Source organism: Trichosurus vulpecula, chromosome 4 (genome assembly GCF_011100635.1).
Source record: "Trichosurus vulpecula isolate mTriVul1 chromosome 4, mTriVul1.pri, whole genome shotgun sequence".
Taxonomy (NCBI): domain Eukaryota; kingdom Metazoa; phylum Chordata; class Mammalia; order Diprotodontia; family Phalangeridae; genus Trichosurus; species Trichosurus vulpecula.
Genome location: NC_050576.1, coordinates 163,087,257 through 163,107,548, shown reverse-complemented (window position 1 = coordinate 163,107,548; position 20,292 = coordinate 163,087,257). Strand labels below are relative to the sequence as shown.

Sequence of the window (20,292 nt, the reverse complement as noted above, 5' to 3'; positions counted from 1 at the left end):
ATGCCTCGGCTCCCGCTCCCCATGGCGCTGCTCCTCAGCCTTGGCCTCTTCGGGCTGTTTCCAGGTAAGGACACTGAGCCAGCCAGAGACATCTGAGGGGGCGGGAGTGGAGAAAGAGCAGTATGCTCTTGGGAGAACCGGGATTCCGGGGAATTGGGGGAGACTTGGGGAAGGGGAGGAGCCCCAGAGAATGTAGGGGACAGGAGCGAAGAGAGGGACGTCTCAAGAGCAAAAATGAGGTGGGGTATAGTCTCGAAGCTCTCTTCCAAATGTAATATTCTGTGATTAGGACCGTGGGGGGAGGGGAAGGGTAAAAGGAGAAAGGGGAGCGGGAAAGGTGGGAGATCTCGTCACAGGAGTGCAGAGAGGAACCTGAGATTTAGGGAGAGGGGAGGGAATCCTGTACCTGATATGATTTGACTAGCTATTTTAACCCCACAGGCAGCTCTCAAATTGGGTCACCATATAGAGATGAGAGGAAGAAGGGAGGGGATCTCTACCCTCTTAGTGGGAGACAGAAGATAGGTGGGAGATGGAAGAGGAAGGACGGTGGGGGCATGGGAAAGGGGTGAGAAACATTGCTGTATCTCAATGTGTTGAGTGTACCGAAACAAATAAATGAGCACGTATGTGTGATTCTGCTAGCAACCATGAGAGTAAGGGGGGTGGGAGGGAGGGAGAGGAGCAGGGATTGTGGTGCATTTAGTCAGAGAAGAAAATGTGGTAACCAAGAGTGTATAGATGGTAGATAAGAGAACATGTAATCTCGTATTGTATGTGTCCCCAAGAAACGTCTGAATCTGGAATGAGAAGGTCCTCCTGAATATGTTAAGCATGTGACCAGATACAGAGAAGTACAGAGAGCAAAGACACCAAGGCACCAGAGCACACACACAAAGACATAAACAGATACACAATAGATAAACCCAGATAACCCATACTTAATGTTGACCAACACAGATGTAGAGGACATACAGACAGACACATGTTATCAGTACAAATAGCTGGGTTCTGAGGGACAGAAGGTGAGAATGATGTGATAATCTGCTTTTTGCTGTCATCACCAAGAAGTTGTGATTGACTTCTTCATAACACAGAGGAAAGGGAAATTTTAGTCACATGTTCCAAGTTCTAATTACACCCTTTGAGGAGAATAAGGGAAGATTTACATTGGTCCTCGAGGAATAGACCCTGCCATGGGCTCTTTCAGTCTGAGGGACACTCTTTTGTGTCCCTCAGTACAGAGACCCCTTTTGGGGAGGATGAGTCTCAGTGTGTGGTCTTCTGTGGATTTTCCTACATGTTAAATTTTTTCTTTGTTATACACTTACTAACAATTCTCAAAAAATACAAATAAAAATTCAAATTAAAATCATAACAACTTACATTTTGATAAAAGAAAAAACATAATCTGTAAAATGACAATAACAACTTATTCAGCCTGCATCCTCTTCCAATCTCTTTTCTATCTTCATGTGTATAAAGTTTTGTTGCTTTTTAAAAATTATAATCCTTGTCCATGGTGTGGTACCCTCTGTTTCTTTCACTTAACAGTACTTTGTATGTCCTTTTATATTTCTCTTTTCTTTATAATAATGTTTCTATAGCGCTTTTAAGTTTACAAAGCAATTTGCTCATTACTACTTGATGAGGTAGACTATACAAATATTATTTCCATTTTACAAATGATAAAACTGAGTCAATGAGAGGTTAAGTGAATTACCCATAGTCACACATCCAGGAAATATGAGAGTCAGGATATTTACCATTATTTATTTGTTTGATTGGATGGCTGGATTTTTTTGTTCGTTGGTTGGTTTTGGTTTTTTATCAGACCTGTGTTTTCTTTACTATTGCCAAATGATGCCTTCTCTGCAATTTATAGCTATAAGGAGTTGACTGAGGCACTAAAGGTTAAGTGACTTGCTCAAGATTACATGGCCACTATGGTTCAGAGGCAGGATTTGAACCCAGGTCTTCCTGAGGTCCAGATTAACACTTCTATCTATTACAACACATTTCCTCTTATTTTTATGACCTGTATCAATCAATCAATGACATTTATCAAATGCCTGTTATGTGCCAGGCACAGGTAATCCATAATGATATATTCTGCGGCATTGATATGCCACAATTTTGGGGGGGTGACATGTTTAATTTTTTTATTATGAACTATAAAATTATCAACAAACACAAACATTTCCATATGGGAAGCTAGAAAAATGAGGATTACATATAAAACTGTGACTCTATTGCATATAGTTTGTTTTAAACAAATCTCTATTAATATTAAATTAAATTTTAATTAACTTAAATTTAATTAAAATCTATATTAAATTTACCAGCATTGCTTTGTTGATCAGTATCCCTTTCTGAACTCCCTTCTGCTCTCTTCTGTTTATTTTTAATGTTTCATTAATTTTTTTTCTTCTTTTTGTTGTATCACCAGAACTAGCCCCTTCACATTCTCCTCACCTCTCCTTTCTCTAATTAAAACCCTCCTTTACGATAAAAGAATAGTCAAGCAAAGGAAATTTGTGTTATATTGGTTGTAGCTGAAAAATATGTCTCATTCTGCATCTACATATAGTCCATTGCTAAGAGGTGGGAGGCATGCTTCATCATTAGATGTCCCAACATTTATTTAGCTCTTCCTTATTCATGAATACATGGGTTCCATATTTTTTTGGCTATTGAAAATAAAACAAATATACATACATACATACATATACACATATATTTACAATAGTTCTTTTTTCAACAGAGATCTGAACTCAGATTGTTGGATTCATAGAAGCAGCATTGGCAGAATAAATAGAGGGCGGCCTTAAAGTCAGAAAAACTTGCTTTCAAGTCTTGCTTGTGAAAGCACATTGTCTATGTGACCCTGGGCAAAGTCCCTTGACTTTTTAGTGCCCCAGGTAGCTCCCTGAGACTCTGAGTTACAGACAAGTTGCCAGTCTGTATGGGGGAAGGGAGTTTGCCATATTAGTGAAATCACAGGTTCAACCTCCCCACCACCACCAAAAAAGAATTCTTATGATGTAGTCTAGTAGTAAGATCAAAGGACGGAATCAGTTTTGTAGGTTTCCAGATTGCTCTCCAAGGAGACTGCATCAATTTATAATTCCACCAACATTGTAATAAAATATCTTCCCGCAGCTCCACAAACCTTGAATTTTATTATTTTAATTTTTATTAATTAAGTTATACCTCAAAGTTGTTTTAATTTGCAGTTTTCTGATTATGAAAACAGTGGAACAGTTTTATGTAATTTTTTTACAATATATGTTACCTTCTTCGAAAACTAACCATTTACATACTGGTCATTTATCTAGTATGACATAGTATTTTATTAAGTTGTATTATTTCTTATAGATACTAAAAGTTTTTAAAATTACGTATACATTTTGTACTTTTCTCAGGAAGAGAGAAGATCAAGGGGAAAGGGGGGTAGAGTTGTGGCCTGAGGGCCTATGCTCTGCCTACCTTGGCATCCTGTCAGTTGCTTGGGGAGGGGTCCTAAAATTCCCTGAGGGGGTGAATCCATTTGACTACCCAGGCACTTTCCCTCCTTCTATCCCAGGGGTCCTGGCTACAGACACAGAGGAAAGGTTGGTGGAACATCTCCTGGATCCTGCCCGCTACAACAAGCTTATTCGACCAGCCACCAATGGCTCTGAGCTGGTGACTGTACAGCTTACAGTATCACTAGCCCAGCTCATTAGTGTGGTAAGTCAGAAGAAGTCTCAGCTCCCTGGCTCTTCAGGCTCCCCTTTGTGCTCCTGGACTCCCTAGGATGACAGGGTGGATTCTCACCTGATAAAGTTCAACCTGTTGGTGTGATTTGTGCACATAAGTGCATACAGCTCCCACACGTCTCCTTTCTGGGGAGTTGTCCTGGGTACTTGAAGTCAGCAGGTCTTCTCTACTTGGTCCTGGGGCATATGTGTATTTACTTGGGAGGGGTAGGGAAGAGGTCGGGCTAGAATATTCATTAAGGGCTCCCTTTGTTTTAGCATGAGCGGGAGCAGATCATGACCACCAATGTCTGGCTGACCCAGGTGAGTGACCCAGTGCTCTCCTCTCAATGCCCCTCTCCTTTTCAGACTCTATGTCTCTTCTCCTTCCATTTCCTCTGTCCTCCTATAGTCGCTTTTTTTCTTGCCCTACTTCTATAATCACTATCACAATTACCCTCTCCCCTCATACTTCATTCTCTAATATGTTTATCATACAATATTGTGTATTGTCTGAGTCTATTCATCATGAGCTTCGAAGGGCAGGGACCCTGTCCGCATCTCAGCTTTGCATTTCTCCTAGCGCTTTCACTGTGTAGTGTTCCCTTTTAAATGTTTATTGAATGAATGACCTCCTCCAAGCCTGTCTTATGGGCTCCAGGACCTCTTTTGTCTCTTGGCTACCTGTCCGTTGTCTTCAGTATCCCTAGATTATGCCACAGCTGATAGGGAGAGAATAATCAGTGACTGTAGTATCTGGATTTTGAACAGTTTTATTGAGGGGGAGGTAGATAGTGAGTCAATAAACATATATTAAGTGCATACTATGGGCCAGATTACTACAAAAAGACAAAAGATGGTCCCTGCTTCCCGGAGTTGGAGTCTAATGAGGGAGATAATATGCAAACAACTATGTACAAATAAGATGTAGACAGGATAAATTGGAAATAATCAACAGAAGGAAGACATTAGCACTAAGAGGGATTGGAAAAGGCTTTCTAGCTGGGACTTGAAAGAAGCCAGGGAAGCCAGGAGATGGTGAGAAGAATAGAGAGTCTTCCAGGAATGGGGGACAGCCAGTAAAAATGCCTGGAGTTGGGAGATGCAGTGTCTTGTGCAAACAATAGCAAGGAGAAGGGATCTGCAATCCAGCAAGTCACTGGATTGCAGAGTAGATGGTGGAGAGTAAAGTGTAAGAAGACTGGAAAGGTAGCAGTCCAGATTGTGAGGGGCACTGAATGCCCAACAGATTTTATATTTGACCCTGGAGGTGATAGAGAGTCACCAGAGTTTATTGAATAAGTGGGTGACAGGGGCAGATCTTCACTTTAGAAAGATTGACAGCTGAGTAAAGGATGGAGTGGAATGGGGAGAGACTTGAGGCAGGCAGACCCACCCAGCAGGCTATTGCTGTAGTCCACCCATGATGAGTGTCTGCACTAGGGTGGTGGCAGTGTCAGAGGAGAGAAGGATAGATCCAGGGGTGAGGAACTTGCTCAAGGCCACATGTGGCCCTCTAAGTCCTTGGGTGCAGCCTTTTGCCTAAGTCCAAGTTTTACAAAACAAGTCCTTTTATTAAGGGGATTTGTTCTGTGAAGTTTGGATTTGGTCGAAGGGCCACACTTGAGGACCACATGTGGCCTCGAGGCCAAAGATCCAGCAAGGAAGACTGAGGAGTGGTCAGACAAGTAGGAGGAGAATCAGGATAGGATATTATCACAAAAACCTAGAGAAAAAGAAGATTGTTGTTATTTGTCCTTTGTTCTCAAAGAGGACCATGACATCAGGAAGATGATGCCGTGACTTACAAGTGAATTGGACTTAAGTGAAGAAGGGCTGTGCAATGTCACCAGCCTCACTCTCTCCTCTGGAGCCATCTGGGTCAGGACTCAGTGGGAGACCTTGGCCTTTTTAAGTTAAGGTCTTTCCCAGTGTCATAGGCTGCAGAAGGCCCAAGAAGGATGAGGACTGAGAAAAGGCCATTGGATTTGGCAGTTAAGAGATCACTGGTAACTTTGGGGAGGGCAGTTTTAGTTGAATGATGAGGTCAAAAACCAGATTGTAGAGAGTTGCAAATGGAGTTTGAGGAAAGGAAGTATCTATTGTAGGTCTGACCTTCTCAAGGAATTTAGCCATAACATGGAGATGGGGTATGGGTTTATTGCTAGTGGGGATGGATGGACCAAGTAGGGGTTTTTTGAGGATGGGGGAAACATGACCATATTTATTGGCAGAGGGGAAGCAGCCAGAAGATAGGGAGAGATTGAATAGAAGTGACAGGGTGAGGATGATGGAAGAAGCAATCTGCTGGAGAATGTGGGGTGGTTTGGGATCACTTGTTCATTTAAAATGTTTTGTCTTGGTAAGTGGAAGAGCCAACCTCTACATTCGAGATAAAGGAGAAGGGGATGATGGCAGAAGATATCTTGGAGATGTAGCTTTCCCCTACTTCTTGCCTTTCTTTTTCCTCTTACTATATTCCTTATCAGCCTCTAGTTCCTCCCCCAGTCCTTTCTGTTATTGGGATGACCATTCTCTCCCTGGTCACTTCTCTGGCATTTCTCCTTAGGAGTGGGAAGATTACCGGCTTACCTGGAAACCAGAAGAATTCGACAATATGAAGAAAGTGCGGCTCCCTTCCAAGCACATCTGGCTTCCAGATGTTGTTCTCTACAACAAGTATGTAGCCCTTAGGCAATGGGGAGGGAAGGAGAATGTCAGTAGGAGACCCAGTTGAGTTAGAAATTTAAAAAAAACTGGTTCAAGGTAGATGAAGGGAATGGAACATAAATTGACCAGCATATAGACAGTGACACAGACAAGCAAGCGCAGGTATAGATCAGTTGACAAATGAGATCATTTGAGCTGCTCCTCTGACTCCTATAGCCAAGAATGATTCCTGGTTATTCAGACTGTTAGAGCTGGAAGAAACTTTACTAGTCATACAGCTTAGCACCCTGCCTTCCCTTACCCCTCCTTTTGCAGGAAAACAAAACAAAACAAAACTGGAATTAATAGTAGGAGCAAAATTAGAATGCAGAGCTCCTAAACTCATAGTAGGCTAGCACTCACATGTTGAGGGTGGGGTGGAAGGAGAGAAACTGTTAGAAATGCTTGCCTGTTGACTTGTAGGTAGGGTTTCCTCAGGAGTCAGCGGTGGGAAACAAAGGGCCTCTGGAGGTCCCTTCTCCTCTCCCCAAGGAATCTCTCCCATGCCCAGGGGCAAGAATCCCAGTTCTCTAATAAGTTCATCCTTCCGCATCTCCCAAATGGCTGAAACTCCACTGCTTGGAGTTTCCAAGCCTAGATCCCATGGCTCCTCTGGGTCTCACCTCAAATTCTAATCCACTTTGCTCACACTATCAAGCTCCCTCCACTTTATGCAAAGAATGACCCACACCTGCCCTTAATCCTCTTTCACTTTGGAAAATTCCCACAGGCTGTTTTCTCTGCTTTAGATAAGCCGCCTTTGCCTGCTCCTCTAGCAGTTCTATCCTCCCCTCTCACTTAAGCAACAGACACACACACACACACACACACACACACACACACACACACACACACACACTTTCTTAATCCTGTTCCCCCTCCCTTCCCTTCAGAGAACCTTCCTAAAACTGATTACTGGTCCTTGTTCCCCCTCCCTTCCATTTCCCTATTCTTTCCTATTCCCTCAACTAATGTTGAGAACACCATCTGGCTGAATCATCTGCTCTTGTTTGTCTACCCCTGTGCCTTGGAGGATGAGTGTGGTGACGGTGTCTTCTGTCTCATGAGACTAAGAGCTTCCTCAGTGCAGGAACTGAATCTTCTTCTCCCTCTAGATATCCAATTTATGTTACCCAGGACAGGGTGGGTCTCTGAAGAAATGAGATGTGATTGATTTCCTCTCATCTTCCCCCCTACCCAATCCTCTTGCAGTGCTGATGGGGTGTATGAGGTCTCCTTCTACTCCAATGCTGTGGTTTCCTATGACGGTAGCATCTTCTGGCTTCCACCTGCCATCTACAAGAGTGCCTGCAAGATCGAGGTCAAGCATTTCCCCTTTGACCAGCAGAATTGTACCATGAAGTTCCGTTCCTGGACCTATGATCGCACAGAAATTGACTTGGTACTGAAGAGTGAAGTTGCCAACTTGGATGATTTTACACCCAGTGGCGAATGGGACATTGTAGCCTTGCCTGGGCGGCGGAATGAGAATCCAGATGACTCCACTTATGTGGACATCACATACGACTTCATCATTCGCCGCAAGCCTCTCTTCTACACTATCAACCTCATCATTCCTTGCATCCTCATCACCTCCCTTGCCATCTTGGTCTTCTACTTGCCTTCTGACTGTGGTGAGAAGATGACACTCTGCATCTCTGTTCTGCTGGCTCTCACTGTCTTCCTCTTGCTCATCTCCAAGATTGTCCCACCCACCTCACTGGATGTGCCGCTGGTCGGCAAGTACCTCATGTTCACCATGGTACTGGTGACTTTCTCCATCGTCACCAGTGTCTGCGTCCTCAATGTGCACCACCGATCACCTACCACCCACACCATGGCCCCTTGGGTCAAAGTTGTCTTCTTGGAGAAGCTACCTGCCGTCCTCTTTATGAAGCAGCCACGCCAGAACTGTGCCCGGCAGCGGCTGAGGCAACGAAGGCGGCAGCGGGAGCAGGAAGGTGGTGGGGGGCTCTTCTTCCGAGATGCCCCGGGGGCCAATTCCTGTACTTGCTTTGTCAACCAGGCCTCTGTCAAAGAGTTTGGTGGAGTTTTTGGGGATGAGTCAGCTGAGTCAGCCAATGGCTTCCGGGGGCGAGCAGGCCCTGTTGGGCCATGTGGCTGTGGGCTCAAGGAGGCAGTAGATGGTGTGCGCTTCATTGCTGATCACATGAGGAGTGAGGACGATGACCAAAGCGTGAGTGTGTGGGGATTGGAAGGGGGCTGGAGGAGTAGAGGTCCTCCCTTGGCAAGTGGGGGATAGAAGAGTTATAGACAGGGTGGGGGTTTGGAGGCATCTTAATGACTTATTTATTTGGTCAAATTTCTTTAGCACTCATAAGATACATTATAGGTTATGCTGGATTGGATATACGTGTGAATATACACATATAAAAGAAACTATCCCTGTCTTCAAGAAGGTCAAAATGTTATAGTACAATCAATAGAAATGGAAATAATGCTGGACTTGGAGTCAGAGGAACTTGGTTGGAATTGAAGGTCTGATACTTTCTACCCAGATGACCTCGGGCAAGTCACTGATCTTCTCGAGGCCTCATCTGTAGAATGAGGGGGTTGGAGCAAATGGTGTCTGAAGTCCCTTTAAGCTCTAAATCTGTGAACTTATGAAATATGTAACCACAAAATTTATAAATGTACAGTAAAGGGTGGGACAAAAAGTGGGCCACAGATCATACTGAGATTTTGAAGTTGAAAGGGACCTTAGTCCAAAGCTTTCATTTTTCAGATGAGGAATCTGAGAGGCAGAGAAAGAACAGGATTTGACCAAAGCCACATGGTTAGCCAGTGGTAGAGCTAAACTCTGAACCCAGTCTTCTGTCTCCTTATCCAATGTCTCACCTACTTTACTATCAGGATGGTCAGTAGGCAAGGTTAGTTTGGAATGGCTTCCTTCAGAGGTCAGCCCTTGAGTTCTGAGTGATACAGAATTATCTGACTGCCCCCTATATATCTGTATCCACAAAGAAGCAACAGTGGAATGAGATGGTTCAAGTTGGGGTAAAGGAAAGAGAGGGAGAAGGCAGTTTTCTAGAATGCAGTGTGTCATTTTACCTATCTCTCTCAGCAAGTGAAATCTGTCTCCCCCTTCCTTCAGCTAGGTGGTTCAGTGGACAGAGGGATGGGGCCCGGAGTCAGGCAGACTCATTTGCTTTGTTCAAATCTGGCCTCAGGCACTTATTAACTGTGTGATCCTGGGCAAGTCACTTAACCCTGTATGCCTCAGTTACCTCATCTGTCAAATGAGCTGGAGAAGGAAATGGCAAATACCCTAGTAGTATCTTTGCCAAGAAAACCCCGAACAAGGTCACGAGGAGTCGGACATGACTGAAATGATGGAACAACAACTCCAAGAGCAGATGGAGATTCTGTACTTTCTGTGCTCTACTGGATATGAAATAAAAGAGAGCCCTGGAAAGAATGGGTGGTAGAAATCTCTTGAGGTGCATCCCTCTAGGAAAGACCCACTCCTGGCCCTGCTAGAAAAGGGCATCTCCCCAAACTAATATCCCTTTTCTATTCAACTGCTACCCGGGATAGCAGCCTTATGAAATATTTATGGCAGGGACCTTGAGGGTGGAAGCAAGGATGTTGGTTGCTGGTTAGGCATTTTTCATCGTTTTCCTCTGCCCTTACCCTTCATCTCTCACTGAGTTTGTACTATTCTGGAATTTTCTTCTGCACAGGCACTTTCAATCCTAGAATCTCAGGGGAGATGGATTCAGTTTTGCTGATGCAATCACTCTCTCCTGCATTAAGCTTGCTCTCCCAGCCTGACCTCTTAGCGCCATCTTTTAAACTCAAAGAATTTGTAGGGGAAGGAAGAGATAATCTAGTCTAAATTCACCCCCCCACCACCCTTTTTGTTTTACGAAGGAAGAATCTGAGACCAAGACAGGAAGTGACTTGATCAAGGTCATATAGGAAGTAAGTGCTAGAGCCAGGATTGAAATTAAGGGGCTCTTTCCAAATCTAGCACTCTTCTCATTATACCACACTGTCCATTATCTTGTAAAGGCAACCACGCTACCATACTGAGGAGGGCTGCTAGCACGGGTTCTTTGATCTGCTTTTCTAAAGGAAAGCAACTTTAAAGGGGTCAACAATCTTACTTTAATTAAACAAAAATATCATTCACTTAGTTCAGGGGAAAAGTCAGCACCCCAAAATTCAGAGAAAATATAAACAGATTATAAGCAGAAATTACAAGCAGAGAAAATAGCACAGATCAACAGACAAGGCTTCTAACTCTCTGAGAAATTAGCACAGATTAACAGACAGATCCAACTGTACATATATAGTTACCAGAGAGAGAAGCACCAACATATGCATTTTCAAAGGGGGGGGAGGAGGGGCTCCTTAATGGCTACCGAGAGTTTCATCTGGCCAAATCCCATGAACATTCTTCCAGTGAGTGAGCCCCCAAAGCAAAATGCTAACTTCAGAGTACACATACACTTCTAAGAGCCAGAGGCCATCCCAACCCTCTTGACCCAGTGTCTAATTAGCAAAAGGTGTGAGCCCTCCTACAAACAAGCCTCTTCTCACCAAGATTCCCTTAATGGGCTCCACATGAGGCCTATTAATGGGCAGGGAAGATCTTCAAATCTCATTAACATTACAAATCTTGATATGGGTCACAGCCTTCTCTTTCAGATCCATGTTGGTGATTTGCTGATGTCAGTCCATGATTGAGCCAGCTGTCATGGGAACAGGAAATATTTCCACCTGACTAATGCCATGGTGATGGGGAATTGGGGGTGCAATGAGGAAGGTATATGCTCCATGAGGCTGTGGTTTCTGGGGTCACTGGGCTCCAGATTTCCAGGCAACTGACCATTGGGAGAGCAGATAGATAGACAGAGAGACAGAGCATTTATTAAGCTCTTATACTGTACGCCAAGGACTTTGCCCGGGGACACACGTAGTAATAGTAATAATACCCAACTTTTATATTTGTGGTCATTCAGTCACGTCCTCCTCTTTGTGACCCTGTGGACCATCCCATGCCAATGCTGTCTATAGGCGTTTTCTTGCAAAGCTACTAGAGTGGTTTGCCATTTCCTTCTCCATTGGATTGGGACAAACTGAGGTTACGTGACTTGCCCAAGGTCACACCACTACGAAGTGAAGCCAGATTTGAACTCGAATCTTCCTGACTTCAGACCCAGCCACCAAGCTACCTCCAACATCTACAGACGCTTTACTAAGAGCTTTGTAATTACAATCTCATTTGATCCCCACAACAATCCGGGGAGGTAGAATACTACTGCCCCCACATAACAAATGAGGAAACTGAGCCAAGTAGGGGCAACAAACTTGCTAAGTGACTCACACAGCTAGGGTCAGAGGCCAGATTTGAACTCAGGTCTTCCTGACTATAGGCTTGGTGCTCTATCCACTGTGCTTCACAGTTGCCCCAATGCAAGTGTAAGGTCCAGCGTTTCCTTGAGGTCTTTTTCATAAGGAGCAGTGAATGATGAAAAGGGCAGAAAACTGTGTTTTTGCTAGTCTGAGAGAAGGTTAGGTAAGTGGCCAAACCAAGGAAGGAGTGGGGTGTCTTGCACATTTAGAGGTACGAAGTCCCCCCACAATGTTAGCAGTGACTAGGCCCACTCCTAGCACATAGAGGGTGCTACCCAGCCCATGAGCACCTTTGGTTCTACTGAGAGCTGGAAAGGGGCAAGGTACACTGGGCAGCTCCTTCCCCATGGTGGGGAGAGGTCTGGAAGATGACTCCTAGGCCTCTCTGCCCCCACGTCCCTGGAAAGATAAGCCAAAAGGGCACCTGTCAGAAGCAGGGGAACCAGGGGCAGAGTACAGGTTACCTACTGGTGGGGAGGAGGTGAGAGCATTGCTGAATCGTCAGGTGAGGTAAATCTTTCAGGGAAGCAGTGTCAGTGCCGTGGAACAGCCTGGAACTTGTGACTGAAGAAGGAGCTGTGGATTTTAGTGGACCCCAAGCTTCTTGTGAGGCAGCAGTGAGACCTAGCTGCCAAAAGAGCTACTGTAATTTTAGATTGCTTTAACAGAGGCAGAGAGGACAGTACTGGTACCAAATCATGTCAAGTGATGCTGGTTTTTTTTTTTTCAAGAGACCTTGATGGAGTAGAAAGAATACTAGACTTGTATTCAGGAAGACCTGAGTTCAAGTGCTGCCTCAGACACTTTAGCTGGAAGACCCTGCCTGGGCAAGTCACTGAACCTCACTTTACCTCCACTGCCTCACCTGTAAAGTGGGGATAGTAATGGTATCCACGTCAGAGATATTTCTCAAGTACCTTGTAAACCTTATTGTTGCCATGGCTTTAAATGAAAGCAGGAGATACAGGGAATTTGCACCTAAATGAAGATAGCTCACGAGTTCTCCTGCGAAAGGCAAATAAGGGAGTTGACAGAGTTAGTGTCATCTTGTGTAGAAAGACAAGAAATATCATTTGAAATATCACTCCGTCCCTTTGTATCGTGTACTTAGCATGTGTATTTGTAAAAAAAGACCACTTTGTCAAGATAATTGCAGCTTATGCACAGAGCCTGTTTCCCAAAAGAGGAGGCAGAGACAGTTTGAGAATTCAGAGAGGCATGGAACTGGGGGAAAAGTTAAATTAAATTAAAAAAAGAATTCAGAGAGGCAGTGGGATGTAGTGGACAGGGCATTGGACCTGGAGGCAGGAAATCTCGGGTTCAAATCCTCAGGGATTTGCTAGGGGTGTGACTCTGGGCCAGTCACATCATCATCATCATCACGGTCATCGTCATCATCACAATGATAATAGTTAACGTTTATATAGCACTCTCTGTGTGCCAAGCACTGTGCTGAATGCTTTATGATTATTATCTCATTACATCCTAACGATAACCCTGGGAGGTAAGTGCGATCATTATCCCCATTTAGGTTTCTGAGTTTCCTTACCTATAAAAATAAGGCAGCTTGGACTCAGGGGTTTCTGAGGTCCCTTCCAGCTCTAAATATATCATTCTATGGTCCTTTGAAGGAGGGAAGGGAAGGGAATAAGCAGGTATATAGCACCTACTATGTGCCAGGCCACCTACTGTGTGCTTTGTAAATATCATCTCACTTGATCCTCACAACAACACTGCAAGGTGGGTGCCATTATTATGCCCATTTTACACTTGAGGAAACTGAGGCAACAAAGGTTAAATGACTCTCTTAGGTCATACAGCTAGTAAGTGTCTAAGGCTAGATTTGAACTCAGGTCTTTCTGACTCCAGGCCCCAGCACATCATCTATTGAGTCACTCAACACTCAATGAGATACTCGGTCGTTTCAATGCAAAAGTGGGCATAGAAGGACAGTGAAAAATATGTTGGGAAATTGACTCCAGATCAAGAAATCAAAGGGGCTAAAGGCTTTTAGTCTACACAAAAGCCTCATCCATGATATATATGTATGTTTACATGTACATATGTATGTGTGTATATTTATATGTAATTTGTTCAAGAAGAGAGTCATTATGCACTGGACACAGCAAGCACCGAGTAATATTTTTTTTAAAAAAGAAATTTTTGTTGTTGAATTGCTTTTCAGTTGTGTCTCACTCTTTGTGACCCCATTTGGGGTTTTCTTCTCAAAAATGCTGAAGTGGTTTGCCGTTTCCTTCTCGAGCTCATTTTACAGATGAGGAAACTGAGGCAAACAGGGTTAAGTGACTTGCCCAGGGTCACACAGCTAGTAAGAGTCTGAGGCTGGATTTGACCTTAGGTCCTCCTGACTCTAGGCCCAATGCTGTATCCACTGTGCTACCTAGTTGCTCATCAAAAAGAAATTAATTATGCTCCAAAGAAAAACAAATGGTTGTCAATGTAGGAATCTTTCAAAATTAGCTACTTATACATAGACAGACTAAGGACTTCTTCGACCAAAGATAAAAATCAATGCCAAATTAGAAAACAAAAGGAGAAAAATTAGAAGATACGGTATATCATCAAAATAGCTCTAATCTGAGCTGCTTAATCTATAGATGGGAACTGGATACAGCAACAATTATTGACATCCACTACCGCTATTTCTGAAAGAAGTCTAAGTAATATGAAGCCATTGCCACAACGAATAGGCCAGAAGAGCCTAGAAACTGTCTCGGTTGGCAAATGCTTGAATTCCATGCTGACCGGAGAGGTAGGGAAGGCAAATTAGAATATTTACTCATTTATACATTTAATAGAGAAGGATGGCGGAAGAGCAGGAGCGGCAACATCTCCTAAAACAGGGAAATGGGAGAGGGAAGACCGAGTTAATAGAAAACTTTCCATGAGTCCCAAATAAGCCGGATCATCTTGAGAACATTGAAGGATGACATTGGAAAAGGGACAAGAGGCAATAATTGGAAAGATCCCTCAAGATTTCCTTAACAAACCCTATTCTCCACCAAAGGCAGTAGGATGATGACTTTTGGACTCTAACATCCCAGTCCCAATGAGCTGTATGAAGAAGCAGAAATGGCCCTAAAGAAAATATAGGCGGGAGAAGCAGCTGGATCAGACCAAAGAGACACACAGTGGGTCCACCCTGGGATCAGACACAACTTTGAGGGTGTCGAGGGATTGATTGTCAAGAGATTTGAAAAAGAAACCAAATGATTGGAAAAAATCACAGATGTTATTACTGTCAAAAAAGAGGGGGAACTGTGAGAATAGCATTTCTTTACAACTGTATCATGAGCATCTTTGGTAAAAACACGAGAAGGGAATATGTAGGCCTGCAGAAACAATATTCTACAGAGGACCACATCTTTGCAGTAACAAATTAGCCAAAAGATGCAGAGAATATGGAGATGGAAATGGCAAACCACTAAAGTATTTTGGGCAACGAGGTGGTGCAGTGCACTATCAAACACTGATTGCCAGGCTTGGAGTCAGGAAGACATCCTCCTGAGTTCAAATCCAGCCTCAGATACTTACTAGCTGTGTGACCATGGGCAAGTCATTTCACCCTGTTTGCCTCAGTTTCTTCACCTATAAAATGAGCTGGAGAAGGAATGGCAAACCATTCCAATATCTTTGCCAAGAAAACCCCAAATGGGTCAACAAAGAGTCGTCCATGACTGAAAAACAGCTGAACAACAGAGGATATAAGGGGACACTATGTTTATTGTTTGTTATATGATTGAGACACCAAAATACATCCCTAAAGGCTTTTATTCAACAAGGTGCTTCCCATAAGATTATACAAAATACTTTTAAACATATGAGATGGTTGTATTTATCATCTCCTATTATCATTATTAAAACAAACAATAATACTAGCTAGCATGTATAGTTTTAAGGTTTGCAAAGCACTTCACAAATATTAACTCATTCTTCCAACAACCCTGGGAGGTAGGTACTATTATTATCCCATTTTACAGATAAAGAAATTGAGGCACATGTTAAGTGACTTGCCCAGGGTCACACAGCTAGATCTGAAGCTAAATGTGTCAGGTGTCTTGCTGATTCCAGGTTCGGGCCTCTCTTCGTTATGTCGTCTAGGTGCTTATGATTAATATCAAGCATCAAGACATAAAGTAGGTAGACATATGCTTGCTAGAGATGTTTTCCATTGTCACAGAGGATACTCAGGACAGTATATATGGATAAGAGATTCCTGATATGCTGTGAGGCCCACTGGATGTTCCAGTTTGTGAATGACATCATACTTATTGTAACATCCAGACCATTACGTAGCCTCTTTAATGAGATCCAAATCATTCCAGATGTCAGCTTAACTATCCACACAAGAAAAATCAAATGAATGAAGAATGCCTGTTACCCAGACTATGACACACAACCCATAGATCTGGTTCATCAGTATATATGCCTTGGATAGACACTACCAATTAAAAATGAACAGGCCCCAAGATTGAACAAGAGAAAAGAACATGCTGAATGGTATAAGGAAAATGTACAGTGTTTTTGATGATGACTACAAGATTCTCCCTGAAACAAAAATCTTACCTTTTAAACACATTAGTATTCTTCCAGTGATGCTATATGGCTGTGAATCATGGGGATACCACACAATCTCAAAAAAGTGAAGCAAACCGGTAGTTCTTAACCTTTTGTGTGTGTGTGTGTGTGTATTATAGGCCCCTTTGCCAGTCCAGTGAAGCCTATGGACACCATCTTGGAATAATATTTTTAATGTATAGAATATATGGAATTACGAAGGAACCCAATTGTATTGAAATACAGTTATCAAGATGGATTTTTTTAAAAAAGAACTGATGGTTAAGAATCCCTGAAATAAGTTATCTCTGGATGTAGGGGGTGTTCCCTATCAGACACTAGAGGTGTTTGAGTGGAAGCTGGATGACCACTTGTCAGGGATATTGTAGAGATTCCTTTTCAGGTATGAGCAAGACTAAGTGATTGATGAGATCCTCTCTAATTAAGGAAGAGCTAGGGAGAGAGAGGCAGTCTTGGCTCTTAAACCTCACTGTGCACCAAGCCACTCTGGAGCCTGGAGCTCAGGCTAACAGCTCTCTTCATCTCCAGTTATTTGTCAATGGTACACATCTGGGATACTGCCAATGAGGTGCAAGTTATAACAATAATTTATATAGGCCTTTCCATTTTACAAAGCACTCTTATGTACATAGTTTCATTTGATCAGTAACACAATAACCCTGAGATAGGCAAGGCAGGGATTGTATTCCTGAGGAGGAAGAAGAGGTTTGGGGATGAGGCAACTTGCCCAACGTTACACACCTAGTGTGTGGGGTATCCAGGTTGCAAAACCAGGTCTTCTACCTCCACGTTCAAGGCTCAAGGACATGATAACTATATTCCTTCATGAATTGCACCAACATTAAACCAGAACTAGGGTGAGACAATGTGGGCAGCTGCCTGGGGAAGAACATGTTGGGAGCGCAAGGGACATGTTTAAAGGTTGTTTGTTCATTTGGTTCTTAGAGGCAACTCCTAATTTGCTCTTTCCATGGCCAGTAGGTCCTTATTTTTCCAAGTCAAATCTCACGTGTTCTGGCAAAAGCACACTCTGGAAAAAAAACACCCGAGAGCCAATATTTTCCATTTGCCCAGGCCACACAAATGTACCATCCTGGCTCTGACCACACTGATGAGAATTGGAGGAATGAGCTGTGGGAAAAACAGATCCAGGGAAGGTCAGGGTTGAGAAGGAGAAATGATGGTCATCCTGCTTCTGGGTTTCTTGTTTTCTCTGTTATACCACCAAAGCATCGTGGTAGTTGGAGGACCTGAATTTCAATCCTGCTTCTACTCTCTCGCTCTCTGTGTGGACTTAAGCAAATCAGCTTATTTTTCCAGGACTCTTTTTCCTTAGATGTGAATGGAGGGAGCCTGGACTAGATATCTTAGGTTCCTTTCCAGCTCTAAATCTAGAATAACAGCTAACACTTGAAGGTTTCCCAAATGCTTAATATTATAATATAAATTATATTATTATTTTATCTTCTATAAATAGAAATTGTATTATTATAAATCACATGATTTCATTTGATGCTCACAAGAACCCTGAGTAGGCGTTATTATTCTCCCTTTACATCTGAGGAAGCAGGCTCACAATGGTTGGATGACTTGTCCACAGTTAGAATCAGAGGAAGGATTCGATCTCAGGTCCTCCTGACTCCAAACCTGGCACTCTTTCCCTCTATGATGCTACTACAGGATCATAGCACTTGACATGGAGTCAAAGGGCTTGGGTTTGAATCTTGACTCTGGTATTTACTACCCGCATAACCTTGGACAGATTGCTTCAAACCTCTCTGGGTTTCAGTTTCCCCATCAGTAAGATGTGGAGATTGGACTGGAGGACCCTCTCCCTCAGGTCCTTTCCTGCTCTAAATCTGACCTTGGAGGCCCCTTTAAGCTTCAAATTTCTGTGATTCTAATGGATCGGTTCAGCCTCTCAGACCATCTGTGTGGCTCCACAAAATGTGACTTGACTTTTGGAAAACAAACAAACCAAGATCCATCTGCTGCCCATTGTGGGAGATGGCCCTGCTTTGCGGAGTAGGGAGTAGATGTAGTGTCAGGAGACCTAGGCTTAAATTCCATCTCTGAGACTGTGAATGACAAGTAAGTCCCTGGATACTGCTGAGCTAACAGGAAAGTGCTTTGTAAACTTTAAGGCTATCTACAATGGTCATCATCATCATCATCATCATCATCATCATTTTTATTATTAGAGGTGGAGCCTGGGTGCCAAGCCTCTTATATGGGATGGGGAGGAGAAGGCAGGGAGGTGCCCTCACCCACCACTCATCCCTGACCCTCTGCCCTCCCCCTCCTCCTCTCTTTCTTCACCCAGGTGAGTGAGGACTGGAAGTATGTTGCTATGGTGATTGACCGCCTGTTCCTCTGGATCTTTGTCTTTGTCTGTATCTTTGGCACCATCGGCATGTTCCTGCAGCCGCTTTTCCAGAACTACGCCACCAACACCTTCTTCCACCTGGCCCACCCAGCTTCCAGCTCCAAGTGAGATCACTACCTGTCTGGCCCCCAAACCTAAGCCGCCTCAGCCCATCCATAATGGAGGACCCGTGGTAGTGGTGGTGTTGGTGGGGTTGGCTGCAGACAGGGAAGAGTGGGAGTGAGAAGCTCCCCTCCAGAGACCCATCCTCTCTCTTTTGTCAAGCACTGATTGCTCCTCTTCCTCCCAGGCTTAACCTCTGGGCTGCTTACGGAACTTGGCTGGTTTGGCCTCCTCTTTGGTCTCCCCAACCTTTTGTTTCTCTGGGGCCCTGTAAGCAGCTAGTGATAACAAATGCCAGCTGAGAAATAAAGGAGTAGAGATGGCAGGAGAGGAATGAACTGAAATCAGAACTTCTACTGGGAGTTTAAAAGACAAAGAAACGAAAAGGCCTTGAGTCCAAATGAAGAGGCCTCATTGTCCTTGCCAAAATAAATTGTCTCCAGATCATGTGAAAAAACAGGGTGAGGGTGGGTTGAAGGGGAGAAAGAAGAGAGAAGTATACAGATACAAGCAGGCTTTTCTGGTTCTTGGTTAGATTGACCAAATGGTAGATAGTTCCAGAGAGTAGGGCATGGGGATTAGAGTCTGTGCAACCCTCTTTTCTGAGAGCAGACTTTTGGCTCGTACTAATTACTGCTGGGTTTAGCGGCAAGGCATTACAAACTGGTCAGTGGATCTAAGTCTAAGGGACCTCTGTGTGCCCTTAGATCGATACACAAAGCCCATCCTCCTCCCCCTTTTTCCCTTTTGTAGAGAGATGAAGTTTTTGGCACCATCCCACTCGTTGCTTTCTGGGCCCTCTCAATTTCTGGGATGACAGAAACCTTGACCCTACCTTCTGGCTTGTCACATACCCCAAATTCACCACTTCATTCATCCCTTAATCTGCCTTGGGATGGAAGGAATATGAGGGGATGGCTTGGTGTCAGGATGGGCTGAACTTACAAAGGCAATCTGGATGCGTTTCTAGAATTCCAGGGTCCTAGGAGGAGTATTTAGGGGCTAAGGTCACTGATGTTGCCTCCTCAACTGAAAAAGTACAAAAATTATAAGATTCTCACAGTCAGTCTCTGATAAATTTTTTTCCAGGAGGCTGAATTGAGTGTTTTCACTGAATTGATCAGATTTCTTGGTTCTCTTCACCTCATGTAGACCTAGTCTCAGCATCTTATCGAGGATCTGAGAGCAGAGAACCAGGAGAGAGGAGAGCGGGACCTCTTCATCTTCTAGCTCTGCCTCCCTCCCTCCTAACCAAACCTGACCTTATCTCCTGGTGGGACTCTAAGAAGGCCTGAAGCTCTGCTTCCTCCAGTGGCTCCCTTCTTCATCCCTTTGGACTCTGCCTCCCACTTTGCAGTTGACCTGGATTGCTGT

The 20,292-nt window shown here is 43.8% G+C and overlaps 1 protein-coding gene across 1 annotated transcript; it reads left to right on the top strand.

The window, feature by feature from the left end:
• On the top strand, window positions 1-20,292 carry CHRNB2 (cholinergic receptor nicotinic beta 2 subunit). Its single transcript, XM_036755981.1, has 6 exons — window positions 1-64; window positions 3,587-3,732; window positions 4,020-4,064; window positions 6,310-6,419; window positions 7,662-8,646; window positions 18,754-20,292. The coding sequence occupies exons 1-6, from the start codon at window positions 1-3 to the stop codon at window positions 18,922-18,924; spliced, it is 1,521 nt and encodes a 506-aa protein (XP_036611876.1). The 3' UTR covers window positions 18,925-20,292.

Excerpts from the sequence above, each read along its gene's own strand:
- CHRNB2 (XM_036755981.1), top strand. The coding sequence starts at position 1 with ATGCCTCGGCTCCCGCTCCCCATGGCGCTGCTCCTCAGCCTTGGCCTC. Across the intron at positions 6,420-7,661 it reads GATGTTGTTCTCTACAACAA|TGCTGATGGGGTGTATGAGG; the intron begins GTATGTAGCCCT and ends ATCCTCTTGCAG. Across the intron at positions 8,647-18,753 it reads GTGAGGACGATGACCAAAGC|GTGAGTGAGGACTGGAAGTA; the intron begins GTGAGTGTGTGG and ends TTCTTCACCCAG.